The sequence below is a fragment of the Pantherophis guttatus genome, chromosome 4 (genome assembly GCF_059756535.1).
Source record: "Pantherophis guttatus breed Tessera chromosome 4, ASM5975653v1, whole genome shotgun sequence".
NCBI classification, from domain to species: domain Eukaryota; kingdom Metazoa; phylum Chordata; class Lepidosauria; order Squamata; family Colubridae; genus Pantherophis; species Pantherophis guttatus.
This window is the reverse complement of record NC_142066.1, coordinates 25,896,867-25,921,098: the sequence shown is the minus strand read 5'-3', so window position 1 is coordinate 25,921,098 and position 24,232 is coordinate 25,896,867. Positions and strand designations below refer to the sequence as shown.

The 24,232-nt window shown below is 42.7% G+C and overlaps 2 protein-coding genes across 2 annotated transcripts; both read right to left on the bottom strand.

The window, feature by feature from the left end:
• Nucleotides 1–975: 975 nt before the first annotated feature.
• On the bottom strand, nt 976–23,975 carry LOC117666802 (uncharacterized). The gene is made up of 7 exons (XM_087893547.1): nt 23,420–23,975; nt 21,546–21,644; nt 20,808–20,945; nt 20,568–20,684; nt 16,343–17,337; nt 5,473–5,531; nt 976–4,236 (listed from the first exon to the last, which is right to left on the bottom strand). Exons 2-7 carry the CDS (start codon nt 21,642–21,644, stop codon nt 2,228–2,230), a joined length of 3,417 nt encoding a protein of 1,138 aa, XP_087749673.1. The 5' UTR covers nt 23,420–23,975; the 3' UTR covers nt 976–2,227.
• BORCS6 (BLOC-1 related complex subunit 6) lies at nt 10,372–11,451 on the bottom strand. Its single transcript, XM_034419764.3, has one exon. The coding sequence runs from the start codon at nt 11,219–11,221 to the stop codon at nt 10,517–10,519; it is 705 nt and encodes a 234-aa protein (XP_034275655.1). The 5' UTR covers nt 11,222–11,451; the 3' UTR covers nt 10,372–10,516.
• Nucleotides 23,976–24,232: the final 257 nt, after the last annotated feature.

Sequence of the window (24,232 nt, the reverse complement as noted above, 5' to 3'; positions counted from 1 at the left end):
ACATTAATTCCCCTTGGAGATTACAGCGGCTAAATCCAACCACCAGTTTATCACTTCAGCTTTCTTACCCGAGTCTAAAATCGTTATCTTGGCAACTCTCAAATGAATGGAAGGAGAGAAGACAAAATGGCTTGGACCCTGGTCAGGAGCTTCACCATCTTAAGCACCATTATGGCCCTGCAGGATGCCTCTAAATACTCTTAATTTGATTTATATTTCTTACCGTGTTTAGTATGGAAGGGAACATAATAAGGGAACATCCACCCCCAAATACCGAAACAAAAAACAAGAAGGGTAACAAATGACAATCTGTTGCTGGCTAAGCCCTTGGAAATAGTAAAGCTGACAGTTTTTCTGTCATCAGAAAAACTGGAGCAGAACAGAATCTGTAAGTTAGAATCCAACTTAAAACAAAACAAAATGGCAGTGTGTGTCATCAAACTTAAAATGGCTTTCAAACTCTGGGATTGTTTGAACTTTTCATTGATCACTTTTGCACTTATTTGTAATCTGTGTTAAGATATTTTTGGGAAATTTCTTGAATTTCTATTTTTTTCACCATATTTCAGTAAGGGCTTTTTTAAATGTATATTTTGGTAATGTATTTGCTATAATGTAACTTTTTCAAAAAATCTTTTAACAGTAATGTGAAAAAGTAAAATTACCTTAGTTAATAATTTCACAGATGATGGCCAAAATAAATGTCTTAGATAATTTTTACCTTAATAAATGAAAACAATTCTCCAGAACAAAATATATATATATATTCCAAAATCTCCATATATCACAAATCACTAATGAAATTCCCCCAACTTTGAAAAGAGGTTGGCTGTGCTGCTTCTTTGGAGGTGGGTGTGGGAATCAAGGTTAAGGATTCAGTGTGTATATGCAAGTTATATACAAGTGTCTTGAAAATGATTTAAAATATGTTGAGTAATAATCCTGGCTCAATTTAAAAGAATGCAGGTGCTTGAGTGGAATCAAAAAGAGCATTTATTAGTTCAGCAGAGGAAGACACAGAAAAGAGAGAAGGATTAGAATGTTACAAAAATAGCTACAGTTGGGAGAGATTCAGAGCATGCAACAGAAGTTTCAAAAGCTGTTCTAGTTAAATATTGGAGTTATACAGCGTCCCCACATTCTGCTGGGTTCCTAAGTAACAATTGTGAAAATAAAACAACTGTATTATCTTTTTTGTCCTTCCCAACTTCCTAAGTCAATTATTTCAAAGCTTATAGCAGTGATGGCTAACCTTTTTGTTGTTGCATGCCAAAAGCAGGGGAAGCAGGGGAGGAGGGTTGTCACACGCGTGCATGTCCACACCCATAATTCAATGCACCCTGCCCCCCCAACGCATATACGCGTGACCCCGTGCTCCCCCCACTTTTGGCACATGATGGCATGATGGGCCCAGTAGGCCTGTTTTTCATCCTCCCCAAGCTCCAGAGGCTTTCTTGGAGCCTGGGGAGGGCTAAAACGGCCTCCCCGCCCCCCCTGGAGACCCTCCGGAGGCTGGAAACGGTCTGTTTCCTGACTTCCGATGGGACCAGAAGGCCTGAAAATCAGTTGGCCGGCACGCACATGCGCAGTACAGCTGATCTAGGGTAATGACTTGCGTGCCCTCAGATATGGCTCCACGTGCCACCTGTGGCATGCGTGCCGTAGGTTCGCCATCATGGGCTTTTAGACTGAATTGAAGGAAAATTTCTCCCAAATCAACTCCTAGAATCCAGCAAGAATTGCCACCGTAAGGAAAGGCACCCACTTATTTATAAAAAAGGCATCTTACCTTGGAAGTGGAAACTTTTTTTAAACAAAACTTGGGCTGGATTGGGAAGTATAATACAGCATGTACATAGGTAGAGTAACATTTAAAAACGGACTGTACTAAAACCACCCTTTGGAATTATTTTGACCAGCAAACAGCACAAGGCTTGGAATGATACAGGGAGTCAGATCATAGAGCTTGACCATAAGGCAGCCACCACACAGTGCTCTGTATCACAGGCATGCAGGGACTGGAGTGAGGGACACGTTCAAGTGGAGAGTAGACACCACAGAATACCCTACAAATATAAATACAACTATATTTCTTGCAGAAGGACACAACTGCTTTGCATCAAGGTACGATTCTGCTGTTTGTCCACAATGACTTTTGATGGCTTGCTGGTTTGAGCTATTATGAGGGTTGTAGGCATTCTACTCTCTCCTACTATATCCCAGTCAATTATTTCAATTCCTTAAGCTCCTCAGCTTCAGCAGGATGACTCAGTCTCTGACTTCTGTCTTGTTCTCTCCAAATGTCCTCCCCATCTCCTAGCCAACTTTGCTTCTCACTATCGTCTTCGCTATCCTGCCATTCCTGTTCCTCAATCAATTTCTCCTGCCTTAAATTATCTAAAGTAGTCTCCCACTCTTCTCTTATGCTTTTGCCTCTATCATCCTGCCAGTCGTGCTTTGTGGTGATCTCGTCCTGACCTTTCCCCCCGATGTTTGAATTACTGTTACTTTGTACGTATTCTTCTACGCTTTCACCATCTTCATCATCATGACACTCTAGCCTGATACTCAGATTGTCATCCTGGAAGCTCTCCTCCACCCTCCTGTAATCATCATCGTCATCGGCATCCTCCTGACATTCCAGCCTTATGCTTTCAGTACAATCCCCCTGTGATCCCCGTTCCAATTGTTCATCCTCATCGTCCTGCCACTCGGTCCTCATGGAGGATTCCACACCGTCTTTCCAGGTCTGCCTCATGCTTTCTCTGCCATCATCCTGCAACTGTTCCTCCAGACCCTCATCAACGTCATCCTGCCACTCCACCCTCATGGCCTCATCCCTGTCATCCTCCCATTCCTGTCTTGTGGCCTCATCTCCAACACCCTGCCATTCGGGCTCCATAATACCTATCCCGTTCCTTTGCCACAGGCTATGTGCTTCCCCTCCCACTCCCTGGTCCCCAACCTCTTCCATCCCAGCTGTTTCCCATCCTTCCATCAAAGTCAATGTCTCTCCTCTCCTCACATGGGCTCGCCGATGCTGAGAAAGGGCCGATTTCTGTCCAAACCCTCTTCCACAATAGGGACATCGAAAGGGCTTCTCACCGGTGTGAGTTGCCTGATGCTGAAGGAGAGCAGAACTACGCACAAAGCCTTTCCCACAGTCTGCACACGAGTAGGGCTTTTGCCCTGCATGAATACGCTGGTGTATATGGTAGGTGGAGCTGACACTGAAACTCTTCCCACACTGGCTGCAGCAGTAGGGTCGTTCACCGGTGTGAGTTCGCTGGTGTTGCAAGAGTGCCGAGCTTACACCAAAACCTTTCCCACACTCATCACATTTGAAGGGTTTCTGGCCTCGGTGCACCCGCTGATGCTGTTGGAGGTTGGAGCTCTGATTGAATCCTTTCCCACAGTCTGGACAGCGAAAGGGACGTTCGCTCATATGGATCCGCTGGTGTCGGATAAGATGGGAGCTCTCCGCAAAATGTTTCCCGCACTCAGGGCAGCCAAAAGGCCGCTCTCCGGTATGAGCACGGAGGTGACGGACCAAATCAGCCCGGAGACGAAAAGTTTTGGTACACTCCCCACAGGAAAATGGACGCTCCCCAGAATGGAAGCGTTTGTGTTGGGTAACCTTTGAGCTCTGAGAAAAGCATTTTCCACAGATGGAGCAGACATAAGGCTTCTCCCCGGTATGGATTCGCTTGTGCTGAATGAGATCAGAACTATGGCTGAAGCTCCGCCCACACTCTGGACAGGTGAAGGGTCGTTCGCCTGTATGTGTCCGTTGGTGGATGATGAGATTGGAACTCTGTGAGAAGCCCTTGCCGCAATGTGTGCACCGGTATGGCTTCTCACCTGTATGAGAACGCATATGCTGAACTAAGTGAGAGTCTTGGCGATAACTTTTGTCACAATGGGGGCATTTGTACGGTTTCTCACCTGTATGAACGCGACGGTGACGGATTAGGTGAGAGCTGTTACTAAAGCTCTTCCCACAGTCAGGACAAATGGTAGCTTTGAGCATTTTGTCATTGTCAGAAAGATTATCTGTAGATTCCTGTTCCAGAGATATGATAGATTCACCATTACAGACCTCATGCGGAGTGCCTTCCATCTGATAGTCTTCTATTCCTTTCGCTGGAGAGTCTCTATGTTGCATTTGTTGGTCTTCTTTCTGTTTCTTCTGTGACTCTGCTTCCTCTTCTTTGTTTTCATGTGTCATCTTAATGTCTACAGTCAGAAGTTATATCATAACAGTTTAATCTCATTCTCACCAAATAAATTTAAACTTTTTACTATATGTTACTTTAGGAAAGCAGATTATATCTTAAAATAATCAATGGCAAACTCAAAAGGATTTTTTAAAAAACCAAGTTCACTCCTGATTTACACTGCTATAAACCCACTCCATCTAAGATGATGTGTAGTGGTTAATTTAGATATCAGTAGTTTATTTAACTTATTTTCCCATTTAAGTTATGAAGACTAAACATAAATTTTCTTGGATCCTTGTAAGACATGGAAATATTTAAATATTTAAATATTATTGCCATCCACATCTAGAAGAATCTCTGTAAGACTTGAAAAGAAGTAGAATTTAGCTCTGAAAAATGATAATGTAAAAATATAGTGAACAATTTCAGTATACAGTTTTATTTTCACTCTTATTCACAACATATTTGTTAGTGAGACAAAGCCATCAAAATTTGTTTCCTGTACTTTGTAATGAAACAAAGAAATTAAAGAGTTTAATTGAATGGTATTATAAGTGTCTGGAATTTCTCCCATAAAGTGCATAGAGCAGGGGTGGGCAACTGTGGCCCTTTTACAACCTGTGGACTTCAACTCCTAGAATTCCTGAAACAGCCAAGCTGTGGGCAACTGTGGCCCTTTTACAACCTGTGGACTTCAACTCCTAGAATTCCTGAGACAGCCAAGCTGGCTTAGGAATTCTGGGAGTTGAAGTCCACAGGTTGTAAAAGGGCCATAGTTGCCCACCCCTGGCATAGAGAATTTAATATTTGTAGCCTCAGAAAAGAGGTAATTGTAAAGTGACTATGGTTGTGAATCACAGGTTGGGGTATGTACACACACACACACACACACACACACACACACACACACACCACAATAAAAGCAGCAGCCCCAATAAAATATCTTTAAGCAGCAATATGTTAAAAGCAAATATAATGATAAAAACTTAGAAGTACATTTACATTTAAAAGATAACCTAACTTAAATCTTGTTACCAGAATCCAAAATCTATGCCAACATTTATATATGGTAGATCCGAGTTAAAGATTTATGCCCAATATAAATATATTTTCAAAAAGCTACTAAGAAATTGTGATTAGCCTAGGTTAATACAGTTAATACTGTAAGGCAAAAATGAAATTTGAAATAAGAATTCCAAGTCACAGCATACCCTTACTGACATACCTTCAATTTATTCAATTTATTCCTCACCTCTTAATGTCTCTCTTTCACTATAGCCCTGGAGGTCCAGAACATAGGCTTGTTTTCCACTTTCCATGTGGGAAAACTGCAACAGTTAGCTCTGAGGAATTCTGATTCTGGGGGAGGGAAAAAAAAACAACCAAATTTCTTTAGCAGGGGGAATGCAGATGCCTGTCTGTCTCAAAAAAAAAAGAAAAGAAAAAAAAGCAGCTTCTGAGCCCCCAGGGTCCCCAAATTGATTATCTGCCTCCCTCCCACAGGCACATATTTGCCTGAGTTTCTTCACAACCTCAAATTCCCTGACATTTTACGGGAGTAGATATATTTCACAAATCCCAACCCTTCGAAACAAGACTTCTATTTCTTATACAACTACATTCCTCCTCGGTCTGACAGGACAGATCGAACCTAGCAATAATAGATTAAAAAAAAAAAAGTATTTATCAAAATCATTAGGTTTTTTTTTTTAATTCAAAGCAAACGAAGGCTATTTTGACAATCAAACACACACACACACACACACACACAGAGAGAATGAGATGAATTGGAGCTTTCCTCCTTTAGCTTCTTCCACCCCAGTTTGCTGTCATTAACAATTTCCTGACCAGGTTGTTCTTTTGATTCCCACATGTTCAACAGCCCTTTCATCTTCTCTTCAGGCTGTCCAGAGAGATGCTGCTAGCGCAGCCATTTCAAACCTTATTACTTGGTTGTCCCCCCACTGGCTTTGTTTTCATTTAAGAGTGGGCACGGGGAGGCTGCTAGGTGCCTAGCCATAGAGATCCGCTTGGAACAGGAAGGTCCCTTCATGATTAAGACCCTTCTCCAAACCTACTTCCTTCTGGGTCCTTTCTAGGCAGCAGAAATCTTGTCCGCTCTACTGTTTTAACTCAGTCGGCTCCCAGCTTGGGCGCGACCCTCGTTTTAAGGGGGGCGGGGGGGATGCAGCTTTATTCCTCCGCAGCTTTACACAAGTCCTTCATTTCAAAGTTATCGGCTTCTTTCTGAGGCGGCAGCCAAGGAAGCCAGTGCAATCAATTCTAAATTGCGTTAACAGAGGGACTTGAATCAAAGATCACGAGAGGTCCTAATACCACTCTATAAAGACTTAGTTAAGACCACAGTTAGAATACTGCATCCAGTTTTGGTCACCACACTATTATTAAAAAAAAAAAAAAGATGTCAAGACTCTAGAAAGAGCGCAGAAACCAGGATGATTAGGGGACTGGAGGCTAAAACAACGGTCACCAACTGGAGAAAATGTTGGTGGTCTGCAGAAAAATTATTTGCATTTTTTATATTGCACTAAATACTAGTTATCTTTTTAAAAAAAATTCATATTAGTGGTCCCAGGGATTTAAAATTATGAATTAAGTGGTCCCTGAAGTCTGAAAGGTTGGTGACCCCTGGGCTAAAACATATGAGGAACGGTTGCAGGAAGTGGGCATGGCTAGTCTAGTGAAGAGAAGGACCAGGGGAGACATGATAACAGTGTTCCAATATTTGAGGTGCTGTCACAGAGAGGAGGGGGTCAAGCTAGTTTTCCAAAGCACCTGAAGGCCAGACAAGAACAACAGATGGAAACTGATCAAGGAGAGAATCAAACTAGAAATAAGGAGAAATTTTCTGACAGTGAGGAAAATCAGCCAGTGGAACAGAAGTTGCTTTCAGAAATTGTGGGTGCTTCATCACTGGAGATTTTTAAGAGAAGACTGGACAGCTACCTATTTAAAATGGATAGGGTCTCCTGCTTCAGCAGGGGGTTGGACTAGATGACTTACAAGGTCCCTTCCAACTCTGTTATTCTGTATTCGTTTTCATGCCCACCCAAGATGCCTCTTAGGGCTTGTGGACACTAATTCAGTATTATTGCTGTTGCATATAGCAATATTTATATAGTATTCAAACAGGATTTGGAAAGAAAACACTGTTCTCTGTGATTTTCTCAACTATCCTTCCTTGCAGGGTGACAGTTCATTACTTAAAAAGAACTGTCACCCTGCAAGGAAGGATTATCAAGAAAAATACAGTCAAAGCAGAATGGATTAAAATAATTCCCTTTCGGAGGGCAAATCCTGAATGCCATTGTTAACACAGTTACATTCATGATCTATATATGAGACAGCAACTTGAATTTGGGCTAAGAAACAGAATGGCCTTAAAAGCCAGATGCCTTTGGCCAGAGAACTGAATACGGTTGAGTTTTGCCCCTTTCTTGCCATAGCTGTTGAGTGAATCACTGCAGTTGTTAAGTAAATCTGGCTTCCCCATTGACATTGCTTGTCAGGTCACAAAAGGTGACTGACATGATTCCAGAAGGCCACAACTGTCATTATCTAGTTGCCAAGTGTCTGAATTTTAATCACATGACCATGGAGATGTTGTAATGGTCATAACTGTGAAAAGCAGAAATGGGATAGGCAGAAATTGTTTAATAATATTAAAGGTAATATTATTATTAGGGTTGGTTGCACAGTCCGCAAGATGTTTATAGACTGGATTTGGCATTTTTAGCCAGCTGTATTCTTCCCAACAACCTGAGATAGGCAAGTGCTGATGTCTAAGGTGTTAAAAGACATTGTCACAGGACTTTACTGTTCCAAGTAAAGCTGCCTTTTGTAATTGACTGATGGTGATTTTGTCAATATCGGTGGTATTTAAATGGTGCTCCAGATGTTTTGGAATTGGAATTTTATCCTTGCAAGCTGCCGGAGTTACTGACAGTGAGTTGGGCAGTGATATAAATGTTCTTAAATAAATAAATTGCATTCAAAATGCTTATTAGTACTACTAATATTATTACAGCACCCTTGAAACAAAAGCTGCTCTTTGTCCAGAATGTCTCAGCCAGACTGTGGATGGCATCTCAGTATAGAGAGGATATGAACAAATAAACAAATTACAATCTTCATACAATTTTTATACAGGCATTCTATTTTGTTCTGGGTTCATTTCAGAGTTCTGTGACCTTAAGCCCTGTGACAGGGATGAGGAAATTGTCCATATGAACCCTGCTCCATGCCAAAACAATCTCATGATTCATAATCTCAACAAAATCTAATATCATTAGGCATCCATAGAAAAAAATCATTTAGAGAGAGTTGGGAGAGACAACCATTTGTTTAGTGACCACTTGAAGTTCAGTCACCTTTTGCGACTGAAAAAAGTGACATGACCATTTTTCACACTTATGACCATTGAAGCATCCCGTGTCATGTGATCAAAATTCACAGGCTTGGCAACTGGCATGTATTTATGAAGGTTGCAGGGTCCCAAGGTCATGTGATCACCTTTTGTGACTTTTGGGACACTATGTCACTATTTATTTATTATTTGTTGCCCAGAGTAGCCCCTTGGTGAGATGGGCGGCAAATAAATTTAACAAATAAATAAAAATTTCACTGATGATTAATACTAGCAGCCACTGACAACCTTCACCCCCTCTTTTAAATCCACCTATGTACAATTCAGCACAGATCAGTGGTGCAAAACAGCCAGTCTCCCCACATTAATGAATTCCCCCCATAAATGCTACTTCCAAGTGAACATAGGATTGTTTGATAATTGATACAACAAAAATAGTTCTTTCTCAGTTGCTTCTGCTTCCACCCCCCCCCTTTTTTTTTTTTCTATTACCTTTGTCTAAATAGTATATTCTGTACTTTATGGGGAAACAGAATGCCCTGTGAGTAGAGTAGAGTAGAGTAGAGTAGAGTAGAGTAGAGTAGAGTAGAGTAGAGTAGAGTAGAATAGAATAGAATAGAATAGAATAGAAGTTGGAAGGGTCTTGTAGGTCATCTAGTCCAGCCCCCTGCTCAAGCAGGAGATACCATTTGTGTAAAGCATAAAGCGTAATTCAGACTCACTGGGAAGCTGAAATGTTTCCCGTTATTTTATTGAGCTCCCACCAAAATAATTGCATCCCTTCCTTGCACCTGGTGAAAACTTTACTACAGATTGCAGACTTTCGCCTTTCCGGGGGGACAGGTGTGTGGACAGGGGGGGGCGCCCAATGGCTGAGGGCACGCATTAACCTTTAACCCCGCCCCCTCCTCAGACAGCTCTATAAATAGCCCTAGGTAGGCACTCGTCTTCTTAAGCTAAACTCTCACCTTTGGGGTTACTTTTCCTCCGTCTTGTGTTTCATAGAAGAGAGGAGTATTTAACTCTGACCCTCCCCCCCAGTCCTCTCCCCACTCCCCCAATTCATTTGCTGAATTTCAGCTCTCTTGCGTTTAATACGAGTGTGACACATAGGGGTCTGTTTATTTATTTAAGATTGCGATTTCTAGGCTGCTCAGTTCTGGAGAAAAAAATATCTACTATCACTTTGGAAAATCAAAAGGGGATGGGTTTATATAAATTTAATAAACGTGGTTGCTAAGAGTTGAACCCTGCATTGATGGCAGGTCATCAGTTCCAAAATGACTCACAGCTGTTTACAAATGATAATTTATATCCTGCCTTTATTAATTTTTATTTATTAATTTTTGCAAATAAGGCAGCAAACATATCCAATGCATCTTCCTCCTGTTTTCCCCAAACTTGTGAGGTGGGTTTGGCTGAGAGAGTGACTGGCCTGCAAGGTCTCCTGATAGACTTATTCAGATTATAGTTTTATGATGAAAAAATAATGGAATTTAGATATAATATGAACAACGAGACTCTGCAGGGAGAGATGGGAGTTACTTGAGAGCTTTCATGCCTTGCATATCATATTTTGACAGATAGCAGTAACCAGTGTTAACTACAAGAGACATGTAGCATATGTGAGATTTTGTGGGGAAGAAACAGCCACAGAAATGGATGGAAGAATCCTGCTGATTATTGGGGGCCTCCAAAATTTTGGGTTAGATTGGGAAATGTTAGAAAACAACAAAAGGAGCAAATGTCACAACAGGAGACAAGTACAGTACTGCCATAATTTATTTATTGAAATATTTCACGAAAAACACGAGTTTCCCTTTCAAAGCCCAAATCCCTGGAAGTCCAATGCTTGCCCTTGTTTATTCCCCATTGCTCCACAAATCAAACCCTTTTCAAAAAAAGGGTTTTATTTGCAGACGGCCTCAAAGATCTCCAGAGTCCTCTTAATTTCCCGGATCTGCTTAGCCAGGATGTGAACAGGCTGCATGGAGCGGTCCAACTCTTCGCACCTGGCCATCAGAGTGTACATCCCTTTGATGCTCATGTCCACGGATTCGCCCAAACTGTCGACCGCATCTCGGTAGGTTTGGATGTAGCCTACGCTGAGAGCCGTCATATTCTGGATGGCGCCGTTCAAGGCTCTCAACATCTGGTCCACTCTCTGTGCCACATCCGTGGTCAGCCTTTCCAGATCCCGAAGGACCTGGGGATCCACTGGAGGGATGTCTGCAGTTTTGCCTCGGACAGAGTGCTGGGATGACATCGACGAGGAGGTAGGCTCTGTATCATCCAGACTGCCCCGAGAGCTCATCTTGATCTTCATTTGCAAGTTGTTGGCCACGAAATGTGTCAGGTCTCCATCGTAGCTCACGGTTCCTTCCAATTCCAAGGCGCTCGATATAGTGGCCCTCCTGCCTTCTTGGTTCTTGGATGCCCCATATACTTGGCTTATCCCATCCAGGCTATGACTGTCCAACAGACGTCCTCCGGCCATGCTTTCCCTGGCTGCAACTCGCACGGGGTTCGGCAACCGCCTGGATTCTTCGCCGGCTACGGAATTGGACGAGGGAGCTTGGATGTGGACCTGGGCCATTATATGTTGCCCCTCCATCAGGCAATGCGGGAAGGAGATCTAGGAGCCCGGGGGGAGCACCGAAGCAAGGAAAGGAAGGTGAAAGGCAAAGGCAGAAGTGGGGAGGGAAACGCAGAGAAAAGCCTGGAGGGGTTTCAAAGGGAAGATTCCTCCGGAGACACAAAGGACCAAAAAAACCGATCCTTTTTTCCCCATCTCCCGCATCTAAACATGCACAGGAACCCCTTCCGCTTTTCGGGGGCGGAGATTGGTCCAGGAAAAGGCGGGGGAAAGAGCGGATTGGCTGTCTAACCAACAAAGAAGCCTAAAGGACCCTTCTCATTGGCTGCTTTCGGTTTAAAGACCCACCAATCGAAGTGGAAAAAGCGGACACTCCCTGGCGGAAGGAGCAGAATGCCCCAAATACCATCCTGGGCAGGCAGGGAGGGAGGGAGGGAGGGAGAGGGGAAGCGGAGCCTGTGCTGGCATTAAAGGGGCTTTAAAGGGATCATCGCACCGTTTGCAGGAACCCAAACGCCGACATTTTCTTTCTTTTTTTTTTTTGAAAATTTTTATTTTATTTTTTAAACAAAACATAAAACATAAATCCATCATCCATTACAATTGCAAACCGTGTTGGTCGATCGGTTACAAATATGTTTACAAAAAAAAACGCCGACATTTTCAATCCTGACCCTTCTTAAAAGAATGCATTGTTTGTAAATGTGTATTTTATTTTATTAAATTTATACGCCGCCCATCTCGCTAGGCAAAGCGCCTCTGCACCTGAAGGTCAAGACAAGGAATGGATGGATGGAAAGTGATCAAGGAGAGATTCAACCTAGAAATGAGGAGAAATTTTCTGACCGTGAGGACAACCCGCCAATGGAACATCTTGCCTTCAGAAGTTGTGTTCATCACTGGAAGCTCTCAAGAAGATACTGGACTGCCATCTGTCAGAAATGGTGTACTAGGGTCTCCTGCTTGGGCGGTGGGGGTTGGACTAGATGACCTGCAAGGTCCCTTCCAATTCTGTTAATCTGTAAAGTCATAAGTACTCAGAACTCCACACACATATATAGAGTAGAGTGGTACAAGGTAGAGTCTTCCAATAAAAAGGTGAAGAGATGTAATAGAACCTCAACATTATAGCGGAAGGAAAGCCCGGTGAATTCAATAGGATTTACTCTTAAGCGAGCGTCTTTGAGTTTTAGTTTTTAATCCACGCGTTATTTAATTTATTCCTTTTTTTTATCTCGAATGAGATTTAATACAGATGTTATTTTCAAGCAGAAGGAAGGAAATGTAGAATGGTGGTCCTGCGAGCTGAATCCACAACCTGTTCTTCTTCGGTATTTATCCCTGGTTGGCTCTTCCCATCTTTTAATGATAAAGCTCTTTTGGCTGTATCAGAAAGGGGGGGGAACAGGTGGAGGATTGCTGGTCATGGAGATGTTTACTCTAAGAAAGGTGACAGCAATGAAGCAACAGAATTGCCCAAGACTCTTTCCAAGGTTTACCTAAAAAGTTATACCAAAAGTTATACCAGGTGGCCATAAATACAGACATGTACAAAAGGAAATGTATATAAATAGCTAAACACCTTTTCCCCCCTCCTGGCATGTCATGTCGCTACCACCAAAGAGTAATTATGCAGAAGCTAAAAAAAATGGGAAATTATGATACGATTAATAGAATTTGCATCATTTACTTTAGTGAGGTTCTTGTAACATAGATTATTTCCACTGAGGCTTCTTTTTCCTTTAAGCCAACTAATTTAAAAAAAAACATCAGTTATATAATGAATTACTACCACAGGCATGTATTTGTTGTTCTTACAATATATTATTTGCATTTGTATTATTTTTAGGACACATCTTAATGAAGTAAAGCAGCTACTTATATAAATATCACCCAAGCATAGCCTAAGGCTTGTGCAGTGCAACCAAGATACAAACATGGCCTTTGCTTGTTCAGAAACAAAACTGTTATTTTATATATTGTGCCTTTAATAGTGTTTGTCTTCCTTCTTCCAAAATCTTTTTGTTGCATTTTTTACAAGAAAGTAAGCTTGAGGAACCAGACTCTCTTACTTGTAAACCAATTTAGAATCTTTTCTCTTAATCTGAAAAATGGTACCTTCATGTTTTCCAATTCTATCATTTCACAAAAGTTATTTGGAAAAAAAGCAATAAGGGAAAGATGGAATTACTGAATTATTTTGATTACCTTAGCACTTTATTCATTTTTTGCTCACTTGGAGAAGTGCCATCGCAACTTTAATCAGTCACTAAACAAATGGTTGTAAATTGAGAGCCACCTATATGTATGTTTTAATGTTTGTAAGCTGCCCAGAGTCGCCTCTGGGAGTTTGCCAAGATGGTTGGCAAACAAATCTAATAAACAGTTTTATTTGTGTCTGCCTACTTTATTGTCATTTTGGAATCAATTGTTAGCTTTGTAATTTACTTGATTTGAAAATGATTCTGTGACCCATTTCTGCTTTGATAATTTCAGAATTTTGGTACTTTTCTTTAAAGCTCACATGTTGTATTCACCTGGTGCTCTCTACTCATTTCAGTTTTCATCTGAAACTCTTTGCTGACAAATATTATGGATCCTTTTAAGTAGATTCTGGAATGGCCCCTCCTCCCAAACTGTGTGCTCCTTTGTTCTGATTCAGGAAAGGTGTTTTTCTAACCAAATATGATTCTAAACTTTTTAAATAATTGTGAAGTGCCTTATGCCACTCTTTCTCTTGTGTTTATTATTTTAAACTGCTATTATACACTATGCTGGCTTTTGAATTTACACTGTAGGAGTGTTTTTCTTTATATCACTGTGGGAGACTATATAATGATAGCCACAGGAAAGAAATTTAATATACATAAATACACAACCTATTTTGCTACATGGGATAGCAGAAAATATAGTGGGCATTATAATTAGAAGCAGAAAAAAATATTACAGCTACCTTTTTAAGTATTGGCATTCTACATAACTCAGAGATTCTTAACATAATAGTATTCAAAGAGGCCGTTAATATGAAATTTGAACAGCCCTCTCAATAAGAGGGGAAGGGATACAACATCATCTATCTCCATCTACAACACAGTCCTTTCAGCAGTTCCAAGAAGGCTCCACACCCATTTGCACTACTCAGGTGACCCTGAGGACACAGATAAACCTCCAAGTGGCCTCAATGACTCTCTCTAAAAGAATGCAAGTGACCAGCTATCTGCAAGGAATATAAATCCTTCCTTTCTCCACCATCCAGTCAGATCTGAAGAAGCTTCTTGAATCAGAAGTGAAAGGTCTTCAAAGAATAACAAGAAAGTCCAGTTGTCTTGAAAAACCACCTTTGGCATAACATAATGGTAGCTGGGGGAATTATGAGAGTTGAAGTCCATACATTTTAACGTTACTGAGCTTAAGAAAGATTGGTTCAAACATATTCACCATTTATAGCCCTACTGATGATGCAGAACAGTCTGTTCCATGGCTACTCACTCAAGTCCCATGAGCTTTGACTCACTCAAGTCTCATGAGCTTTTGTGGTTTTCAAGCAATATGTTGTATTAATCAGCTGAATTGTTTTCTTCAATAAATTCAGATAAAATAAACTACAGTAGTCCTTGACTTATAACCATTTGTTTAGCGGCCATTCAGTCACAATGGCACTCAAAAGACCTGATTTATGACTGGTCCTCACACTTATGACCATTGCGGCATCCCACAATTGCATGGCCAAAATGTAGGTGTTTGGCAACCAGCAGGTATTTACAATAATCAAAGTGACCCAGGGTCACATGATCGCCATTTGTGACCTTTCCTTCTGACAAAGTCAATAGAAGAAGCTCGCTTAACGTAACGATTGCACGATTCATTCAACAACTGTGGTGATTTGCTTAAACAACAACGGCAAAAAGGTCACAAAAATCAGATGCCACTCACTTAACAACCATCTTGCTTAGCATTCTGATCTCAATTCTGGTTCTACATCGAGGACTCCCTGTATGGCTGCTACTATACTGTGTAAGCTGGTGCCTGCTGAGACCAAGTTAACTAAGGAGATAATCAAGACTTGCAATGTTCATGACTCAAAGCTTCCCATTTATAGAGATACTCGCCTTACCTGGAGGGGGGTTGGGGAAACAGGCTAAATAACACACAGCAAGCAGCCTTGTACAACAGGCTTAATTGGCACAATTTATTCAGGTTAGCCTAGTGTGCATTTTTCTTAAGATACCGTTTTTAACTTTTATCCAAGCAGAACAAGCATAGCCTTTCAAACAGTCTCCATAGTAGAAAATTTGTAAGGCTGTTCTTCGGAGCATTGGAGCTTAACCGAAGTATTGGAGAAAACAAGTGCAATCTTGGGACATTTTGTGTCTCCTGTACAAAGCTAAACATGGACCTAAATATAAAGCCCCAGGACAGGTAAAAATTCTATATGCATGCTAACTAAATAAGCTTGCTTCAGTGATCAGATTCTTGCCCCGTGGCTCAGCAAAACCTTGCTTCGTCCACCTGGAATTTCTGCAGGTGCGTAGCTTTTGTTGCTTTGCAATCAAACATCAGCCACTATTAGAAAGCAAATTATTTCCCAGGATCAAGGGACAGGTGTTAAAAAGTCTCCTCTCCACTTCTTTGTCATTGTAGTGTCCTAGGTTACATCCATATCATCCTTCACTTTTTCAGCTACTCTAGAAGCTCCTGAATAATTGAGGTGAGGAGAGAGACTGATACAAACCCAGTCTTTTGTTTATTTGTTTACTTTTGGCTCAATTGGACAAGCCCCAACAGGCCTCTCTACTCTATTGTACTCATTCAGCCATTGTAACTTTCTCTGTCAGAAAAGAAAGCTGAACAGAGAAATCCACCCTTTTACTTAGATCATTGTTTCTCAACTGTGGCAACTTTAAAACCTGTGGACGTCACTTCTTAAAGTTGCCAAGATTGAAAAATACTGACCCTAAATTTCACACCAAAACTAAGGAAAGGAATTTGGAGAAGCCAATTCAAGGCCAACTCAAGATCAAGCCCATTAGGAATCAGAATTGCTCCCTGACCTAATCTATGTCTCAATTTGTTATTGACAGATCAATAATTTTCTCTTACATATTGGGCTTTGCATTTGGATCTTAAGAAACCAGCTACGTCCAACAACTATTACCACACTCAGTACAACTATAAGGCCCTTCCCCCAGAGCCAAGTCATTTTGGTTGGCTTTTCGGGGGCTAGGCTCCAGGTGAAAACCTTTACCACAGTGGCCGCAAATAAGAAGCCGGTCGCCTTCTTCTTCATCAGAGCTATTATTGCCATTGGTAACATTGGTATTAGCACACAAAGTATCAAGACCAGTTATGCACGGGATCCCAATGCTTCCATCATGGTGGCCTTCAATGCTGCCCTCATCAAAAGTTGGGTCAACCTCACAGAGAAGGCCATGGCTCATGCTGGAGCTGCGAGCATTGGCATGAGTGCGACGGTGGCGAATGATGTGCGAGCTGAGCCGAAAGCTCTTCCCGCACTCGGTGCACACGTAGGGCTTTTCCCCCGTGTGCACCCGCCAGTGGTCCACCAGATTGGAGTGATGGGTGAACCTCTTGCCACACTCAACACAACCGTAGGGTTTCTCACCCGTGTGGGTACGACGGTGGTTAGCCAGCGTGGAACTTCCCGAAAAGCGCTTCCCACATTCCTGGCATTGGTACGGCTTCTCTCCAGTGTGAGTCCGCTGGTGGCGAGTAAGGCATGAGCTCCCGGTAAATCGCTTACCGCACACACTGCACTGGTAAGGTGTAACCCCTGTGTGGCCGCGCCGGTGCAGGTTGTAGTTGGAACTTTGAGAGAAGGCCTTGCCGCACAATTCACAACGATAGGGCCGTTCCCCGGTGTGGAAACGCCGATGTTGGAGGAGGTTGGAACTAGCGGTGAAAGCCTTGCCACAGTCGCTGCAGACATAGGGGCGCTCCCCAGTGTGCGTCCGCTGGTGCTTGGTGAGTGCCGAGCTCTGGTTGAAGCTGCGGCCGCAGTCATTGCAACGGTACGGCTTCTCTCCTGTGTGGATGATCTGGTGCTTGGCCAGGTTCGAACGGCGGCTAAAACTTTTCCCGCACACGCCACAAGTGTTTGGGTGCAAAGAGGAAGACTGCAGGAATGGAGAAGAAAATGTGAAGAAGTAGTGTTTTGGAGAAAAAAGTTACACCTCTCTAGACCTCGTTCACCTATTTCTGAAGTGGGTGCTCAGGAAAATATGGCTTATTTGTGCCCCATTCCTTTCAGCAGTGGCATTTTTGCAAAATACAATAGCTAACTGAATTTCTACAAGCAAGGGCTGCTGCAGAGGTAAAAAAAAGAAGAATCAAGATGGTGGCCAAAATGGCACAATCAAGTTTTTATAGGTATCCCACAAGTTATACCAATGTTTCCCCAAAAATAAGACTGGGTCTTATATTAATTTTTGCTCCAAAAGAAGCATTAGGGGTTATTTTCTGGTTAAGTCTTATTTTCAAGAAAATACAGTACTAAAATGTGTCCCTCTGGCTGACAATCCTAACTGGGGCTTATCTTTGGGATAGGGCTTATATTACAAGCATCCTGAAAAATCATGTTGGGGCTTGTTTTCAGGGGGAAACAGTAACCATTCATTTAGTGACTGTTCAAAATTACAATGGCACCAAAAAGTGACTTGAGACCAGGTTTTTATACTTACGACTTTTATTGTATCCCTGTAGTCATGTGATAAAAATTTGGATGCTTGGCAACCAGAATATATTTACGATGGTTGCATGTGATCACCTTTGGCTCTGATAAGCAAAATCAATTGGGGAACTCAGATCCTCTTAACAACCATGTTACTAACTTAACAATTGCAGTGATTAACTTGATAACTGCGGCAATAAAGGTCATAAAATGGGACAAAACTCACTTAACAACTGTCTTGTTTATCTAGGGAAATTTTGGGCTCAGTTGTGGTTGTAAATTGAAGATTATTCGTATGTGCATTCCTGTAGCCACCATCTTGACTTTTGACTAGAGATGGGATAGCTTTGAAAAAAATCAGAAAAACGGGGGTGGAAACAGCTTTCTGCCTCAGAATAGGGAAAGATGTCCCCATCTACAAGTTCATTTTTGTTTTGCGTTGTGCAATGGAAATTCAAATCTTTTTGGTGAACAGAGGATTTTGGAAAAGAAGGTCAGGGGTGCTACTTTAGAAAACCTCAAGTGGAGAATTATTTTTTTCTTTCTTGTCACTTTATTTTAATTATCAGCCTCCCAACTCCATCTGAGGTAGAGAAGCAAACTTTAGAATTTCTTTTTCAATCAGCCTAGGAACGAATACTGTACGTATTAAGCTAAGCTTAATTGTACTAAACTAAGTTCTGCTCAATATCCAAAATAAAAACCTTGGCTCAACTTTTCCTAATTATGTGGGCCTCTCATACATTCATTTATTATTATGTGTGGATCAGCGACACCTGAAAGGGACAGGGTTAGAAAATTCAAGATGGCAATTACAACCACTCAATCAAAGCCCCATCCACTTTCAATGGGTCATGTGAAAAGAGGTGGGCTTTGATTGCATTGTCGCTGCAGCCATCTTAATGTTTTTGACAGGAATGCTTTTGGTCGGTATACAAGAGTTAGGCAAAGCTAGAAGTGGCTGCTCCAAATCCGAGAGACTTAGGAAAAAAAGTACAAAAACCTGAATAACATCATCTTAGAATTCTGGAAACAGCAATCCTGACCCATTTTAAGAATACTAAGCTTGGAAGTCTGGTTCTAGGGAGGCTTTCCCAGTGCTACAGCCCTCTGAAGTGAAACATGCATCTGGCCAAATTCTCTTTCAAAGCTCTGGGGTAAAATATATTGTGCGCGGCACATATGTGAACCGTGATACAGCCAGTTCTGGAAAGTCTGTTATGTATAGTGCTGAAGCATAGTTGCGGAACTACAAGTAGTTTTCACCAGGGGTGAAATTCTCCCGGTTCGGACTGGATCGCCTGATCTGGTAGCGATGGAGGCGGGTGGTTCAGAGAACCAGTAGCAAAAATCCCTGCCCCCCCACCCCAGCTGAGCCGCACAATCATCAGAGGCTTTTTTTTTTTACTTTTAAAAGCATTTTTTCTACAACCTCTTCAGAAAGCAGCTTTTTTTCTTTTAAATGCCTCTGACGATCCCAGCTGAGTTTCCTGATCGGCAGAGGCAAAGCCTCTGCCAATCAGGCAACTCAGCTGGGATCGTCAGAGGCTTCTGAAATCATTTTTTTACAACCTTTTTGCCAATAGAAAAAATGGTTTTAAAAGTAAAAAAAAAAAACAAATGGCCACGCCCACCGTCACATTACCCCCCCCACCAAGCCACGCCCACAGAACCGGTAGTAACAAATTTTTGATTTCACCACTGGTTTTCACCTTACATCAGTTCATTTAGCAACTGTTCAAAATTACAACAGCATTGAAAAAAGTACTTTTGACCAGGGGTGAAATGCTACTGGTTCAGGCCGGTTCGCCCGAAACAGTAGTAAAAAATATTTTAAAAAGGCTCCAATGATTGCATGGCACAGCTGTGATGGACGGAGCCTTTTTTTTTAACCTTTTAAAAGCATTTTTTTTACTACCAGCTCGGGTGAATAGGTAGTAAAAAAATGCTTTAAAAAAGTAAAAAAATAAGGCTCCGTCCATCACAGCTGTGCTGCGTTATTGTCGGGACCTTTTTTTTTACTTTTTAAAAGCATTTTTTATTACCTATTCGCCCGAGCCAGTAGTAAAAAATACTTTTTAAAAGTTTTTAAAAAGGTTCCCACGCGCTGATCACCCCCCCCACACTGTTCTACTTACCTTTCCAAAATTCCTTTTGGCGCGCACTGCACGTGCCCAGCTTATGTTTGGGGTATATTGTGCAAGTGTGCGCACACTTTTGGTTTATGCAACACACAATTGGTTTATGGCGCACATGCGCAGCCAACGAACCGGTAGTAAACCAGTTCAGATTTCACCACTGCTTTTGACTATTTTTCACACTGATGACCACTGCAGCATTTCCCTGGACTGGTGATCAAAATTTGGATGCTTGGCAACTGGTTCATATTTATGACGACTGCATAGTCCCAGGGGTCATGTGATCAGTTTTTGCTGATCAAGCCATGTTGTTGCAAAGTTTACCCAAAAAACTATTGTCAGGGTATAGGTAAGGATCTGAAGGAGAACCTCACATTCCCATGATTGATAAACAAAGCCCAACAATTCCTCAAGGTGTAGAATCATAGGGTTGGAAGAGATCTTGGAGGTCTTCTAGTCCATCCCTTTGCTCAAGGCAGGAGTCCTTAAACCAATCCATATATCTCAAAGTTCCCACAGTTTTACTTTTACTACTCACCGAACCCTCCATTGGAATTGTGATTTTCTGCACCTCAAACTCTTGTACAGTCTGCTCCTCAGATTCCACCTTCATCTCTTCCTGAGCCAAGGGACCTTGTGAAGATGCAGGACCCAGCTGGTTTGGGCAGAGACAAAACAATTTAATAACAATCCTTAAAGAACTTCTTTCCTAGCACGTCAGTTCTTCCACCCACCCAGTTAAATCTTCAGTGTTTCTATCTTCTTTATCTCCACTCACCAGTTTTCCCCCTGCAGAAAGTTCCATCTCAAATTCCGGATCCTCCTCCTTTTTTTCAGTCTTTACTCTAAGCAATCGCTTTTCTTCATTACCATGCGCTCTGGCAGACAATCTATCCCGGAAGGAGGAAGAATCCAGCTGGGAAACCCAAAGGGAGCAAAATGAGAGATTTGGCATTTATCTTTTGTTCCCAAACAAAGAGATAGTTTGTTCAGTTTGTTCCCAAACAAAGAGATAGAGACAACATCTCACAACCAATCTTAAAAGTTAATACGTCAACAACGTATTTCAGCTTGCAAGTTCCTCATGCAAATGCAAACAAGAATTTACACAGTGAGGTGTAATAACTTCACTAGGTTGCAAACTGCTATAGCTAAAGTGTCCACAAGGAATGCTCTTAAGTGAAACACCACAACATGAATGCTAAGTACTCAGCAACTCAAGCCTGTGTATTCCAGGTTTAAAATATGTTCCCATTACATTTCACAGGGAAGGCCATTTGAAGTACCGAATTTGTTTCATATCGCAACTTCTAAAATCCTGGTTTTGTTTCTTTCCGGCATTCATTTTCTCAAATCTGTGTGGTATTCAGTCATGCATAAGGCATTTGTCACCCTAAACCTAACCATGCTTTTAGTAATCACGTTACGATCAAGAACAATGTGCCTGTTTCAGATCTAGTCTGTCCCTTCAAACTTCAGGAAAAACCACATGGCTTGTCATGTTGGCTTTGTGTACCTTGATATCTCGAATCCTTTCTACTCCCTTCTTCAGTCTAGCACTCGGTCCCAAGGATTCCCAGGATCTGCCCTCACCTTTCACCAGTGGTCCATCCATCTGAAAATACAGAAAGGAGAAAAGGGAATCCATTAAAAGGCTAGGCATAGGTCCAAATTAGATATCAAAATAGAATATTACTTCCTATATCCTACTCAGGTCTTGCTTATACTAGTAGTCGGAGTGGAAAGAAGTATGTTTGGCATTTTTAAACTGGGTGTGTTTGGAGAGATGTTCAGAGTTTGTGGTTATTTATCCTGGTCCCGTCATCATCCAGAGCTTGTAGAACAGAGATTCCCGTGAACCAGGTTTTTCCTGTGCTTACCTTGTCCTCGGCCATCGTGAATGCACAGACAAAATTAAATGGCTTTTGGAGAGAAACCAGATTAAAAGAAATCTCCCTCTTTAATATAACTGCTGAGAAGCAAATAACTTGTCAATTGCCAGCCATCAAGTCCTGCAACAGCTCCATGAAGTTAGTGGGGCTATAATAAAGACAGGATACAAATCAAATCCCTAGATAAATAGATGAAATTTTGAGTGTAACACTCAAAGCTTTCCCAAAAATTGGCTGCATCCTTGAAGAAAGTCCAGCCTTCTATTAAGTCCTTAGCCTAACCCTGGTTTCCAGGAGGACCTAAAGGCAACATGGTATCTCCATGGAGGATACAAAGTAAGAACCCCAAGACTTAATCCTGTCTGGACTGTGATCCATAGAAAATTGAGGAATTTGCCCAGTGGTGAAATCTAAAATTTGTTACTACTGGTTCTGTGGGCGTGGCTTAGTGGGGGAGGTAATGTGATTGGGTGGGCGTGGCAATTTTTTTTTTACTTTTAAAACCATTTTTTCTACAACCTCTTCGGTGAAGAGGTTGTAAAAAAATGCTTTCAAAAGGTTCTAACGATTCCAGCTGAGTTGCCTGATCGTCAGAGGCTTTTTTTCTTTTAAAAGCCTCTGCCAATCAGGCAACTCAGCTTGGATCATCAGAGGCTCTTAAAAGCATTTTTTCTACAACCTCTGAAGAGGTTGTAGAAAAAATGCTTTAAAAAGCCTTTGATGATCCCAGCTGAGCTGCAGGATCATCAGAGGCTTTTAAAAAAACTTTTAAAAGCATTTTTTTTGGCCAAAGAGGTTGTAGAAAAAAATGCTTTTAAAAACTAAAAAAAAAAAAAGCCTCTGATGATCGCGCGGCTCAGCTGGGCATGGGGGGGGGGCAGGGATTTTTGCTACCGGTTCTCCGAACCACCCGCCTCCATCCGCCAACCACCGTCTGAACCGGGAGCATTTCACCCCTGAGTTTGCCTGTACAGATAGTCCTAAACTTACAACAGTTCATTTAGTGACCATTCAAAGTTCTAACAGCACTGAAAAAAGTGACTTATTTGACCATTTTTCACAATGACCATTGACCATTGCAAGCATCTCCATGGTCATGTGATTTACATTCGGATGCTTGGCAACTGGTTTGTGTTTATGATGGGGTCATGGGATCACCTTTTGCAACCTTCTGCGGAGCAAAGTCAAGGTGGAAGCCAGATTCACTTAACCATGTGTGACTAACTGAACAACTGCAGGATTCACTTAACAAATATAGCAAGAAAAGTTGCAAAAGGGGGCAAATCTCACTTAGCAATGGGCCCAATTGTGGTCATAAATCGAAGATACCTGCATTTTTTTTTAAAAAAAGGGGAATCAAAGTTATGAAGGAAGGCTTCTTCCCAAGAGGTTCAAAGAGGGATGAGAGCCCCCCTCCCCGCCCCCATTGACAGGCTGAACTCAGGACCAGCTGCCCTCAGCCCCGTGGCTTGGCTGCCTGGGTATCCCGGACACTCACCTGAGGGTTTAGCCTTCATTCCACAGCTGGCGCGAGGTGAGGGGGCGGGGGACGATCCACAGCAACAGCTGGCTTCCCCGACCCACGTGTGCGGCTTTCCTTTCCACGCGATCTTTCTCCGCGCAGCACCCGGAGAGGCGGGGACCCGGAGAGTGGGTGCGCTGAAGCCGGTGTGGGGAGAGAGAGAGAGAGAGAGAGAGAGAGAGAGAGAGATGGGTGGGCGAGGGAAGGAGAGAGGGACCACTCGCGGGAAGGACGTTGAGCCAGAGGATGTGACCGCTTCCTGCGGATCCGGCTTGCCAGCCCGCTCACCCGGGCCTCTCTGGCGGGGAAAGGAGAGGAGGGGAGGGGATCTTCGCAGATGCTGGGGAAGAGAGAGGGAGGGAGAAGAGCCAGGCAAAGAAGAGCCGAAGGATCCCTCTCCCAGCACTCGGCAGCAGCCCCAAAGCCCGCGAGAGATCGGCTCTCGGGGCGCTTTTATGCCCGTCCTACCAAAGTAGCGACCCTGCCTCGAAGAGGGGAGGGGAGGGAAGGGGGGGGAGGCTCCGAGGGGGACGGGAGGAATGCTGGGCGGAGAAGAAGGGCGGCGGGAGGGGGGGGTGAAAGAAGGCGGGCGCTTCGTGCAGATTGGCTAAGGTGGCCGAGGGAGGGGGCTCCCTCCTCCTTGGTTTGTAATTGGCAGAGAAGGAGAGAGAGAGAGAGAGAGAGAGAGAGGCAGCGGACAGAGAACGGCAACCGCTGGAGAGGCACCGACCTGGGCAGTAGGTTGGACGCCCGAGTTCTGGCCCCGCCCACTCCCTCTCCCTCTCCCCT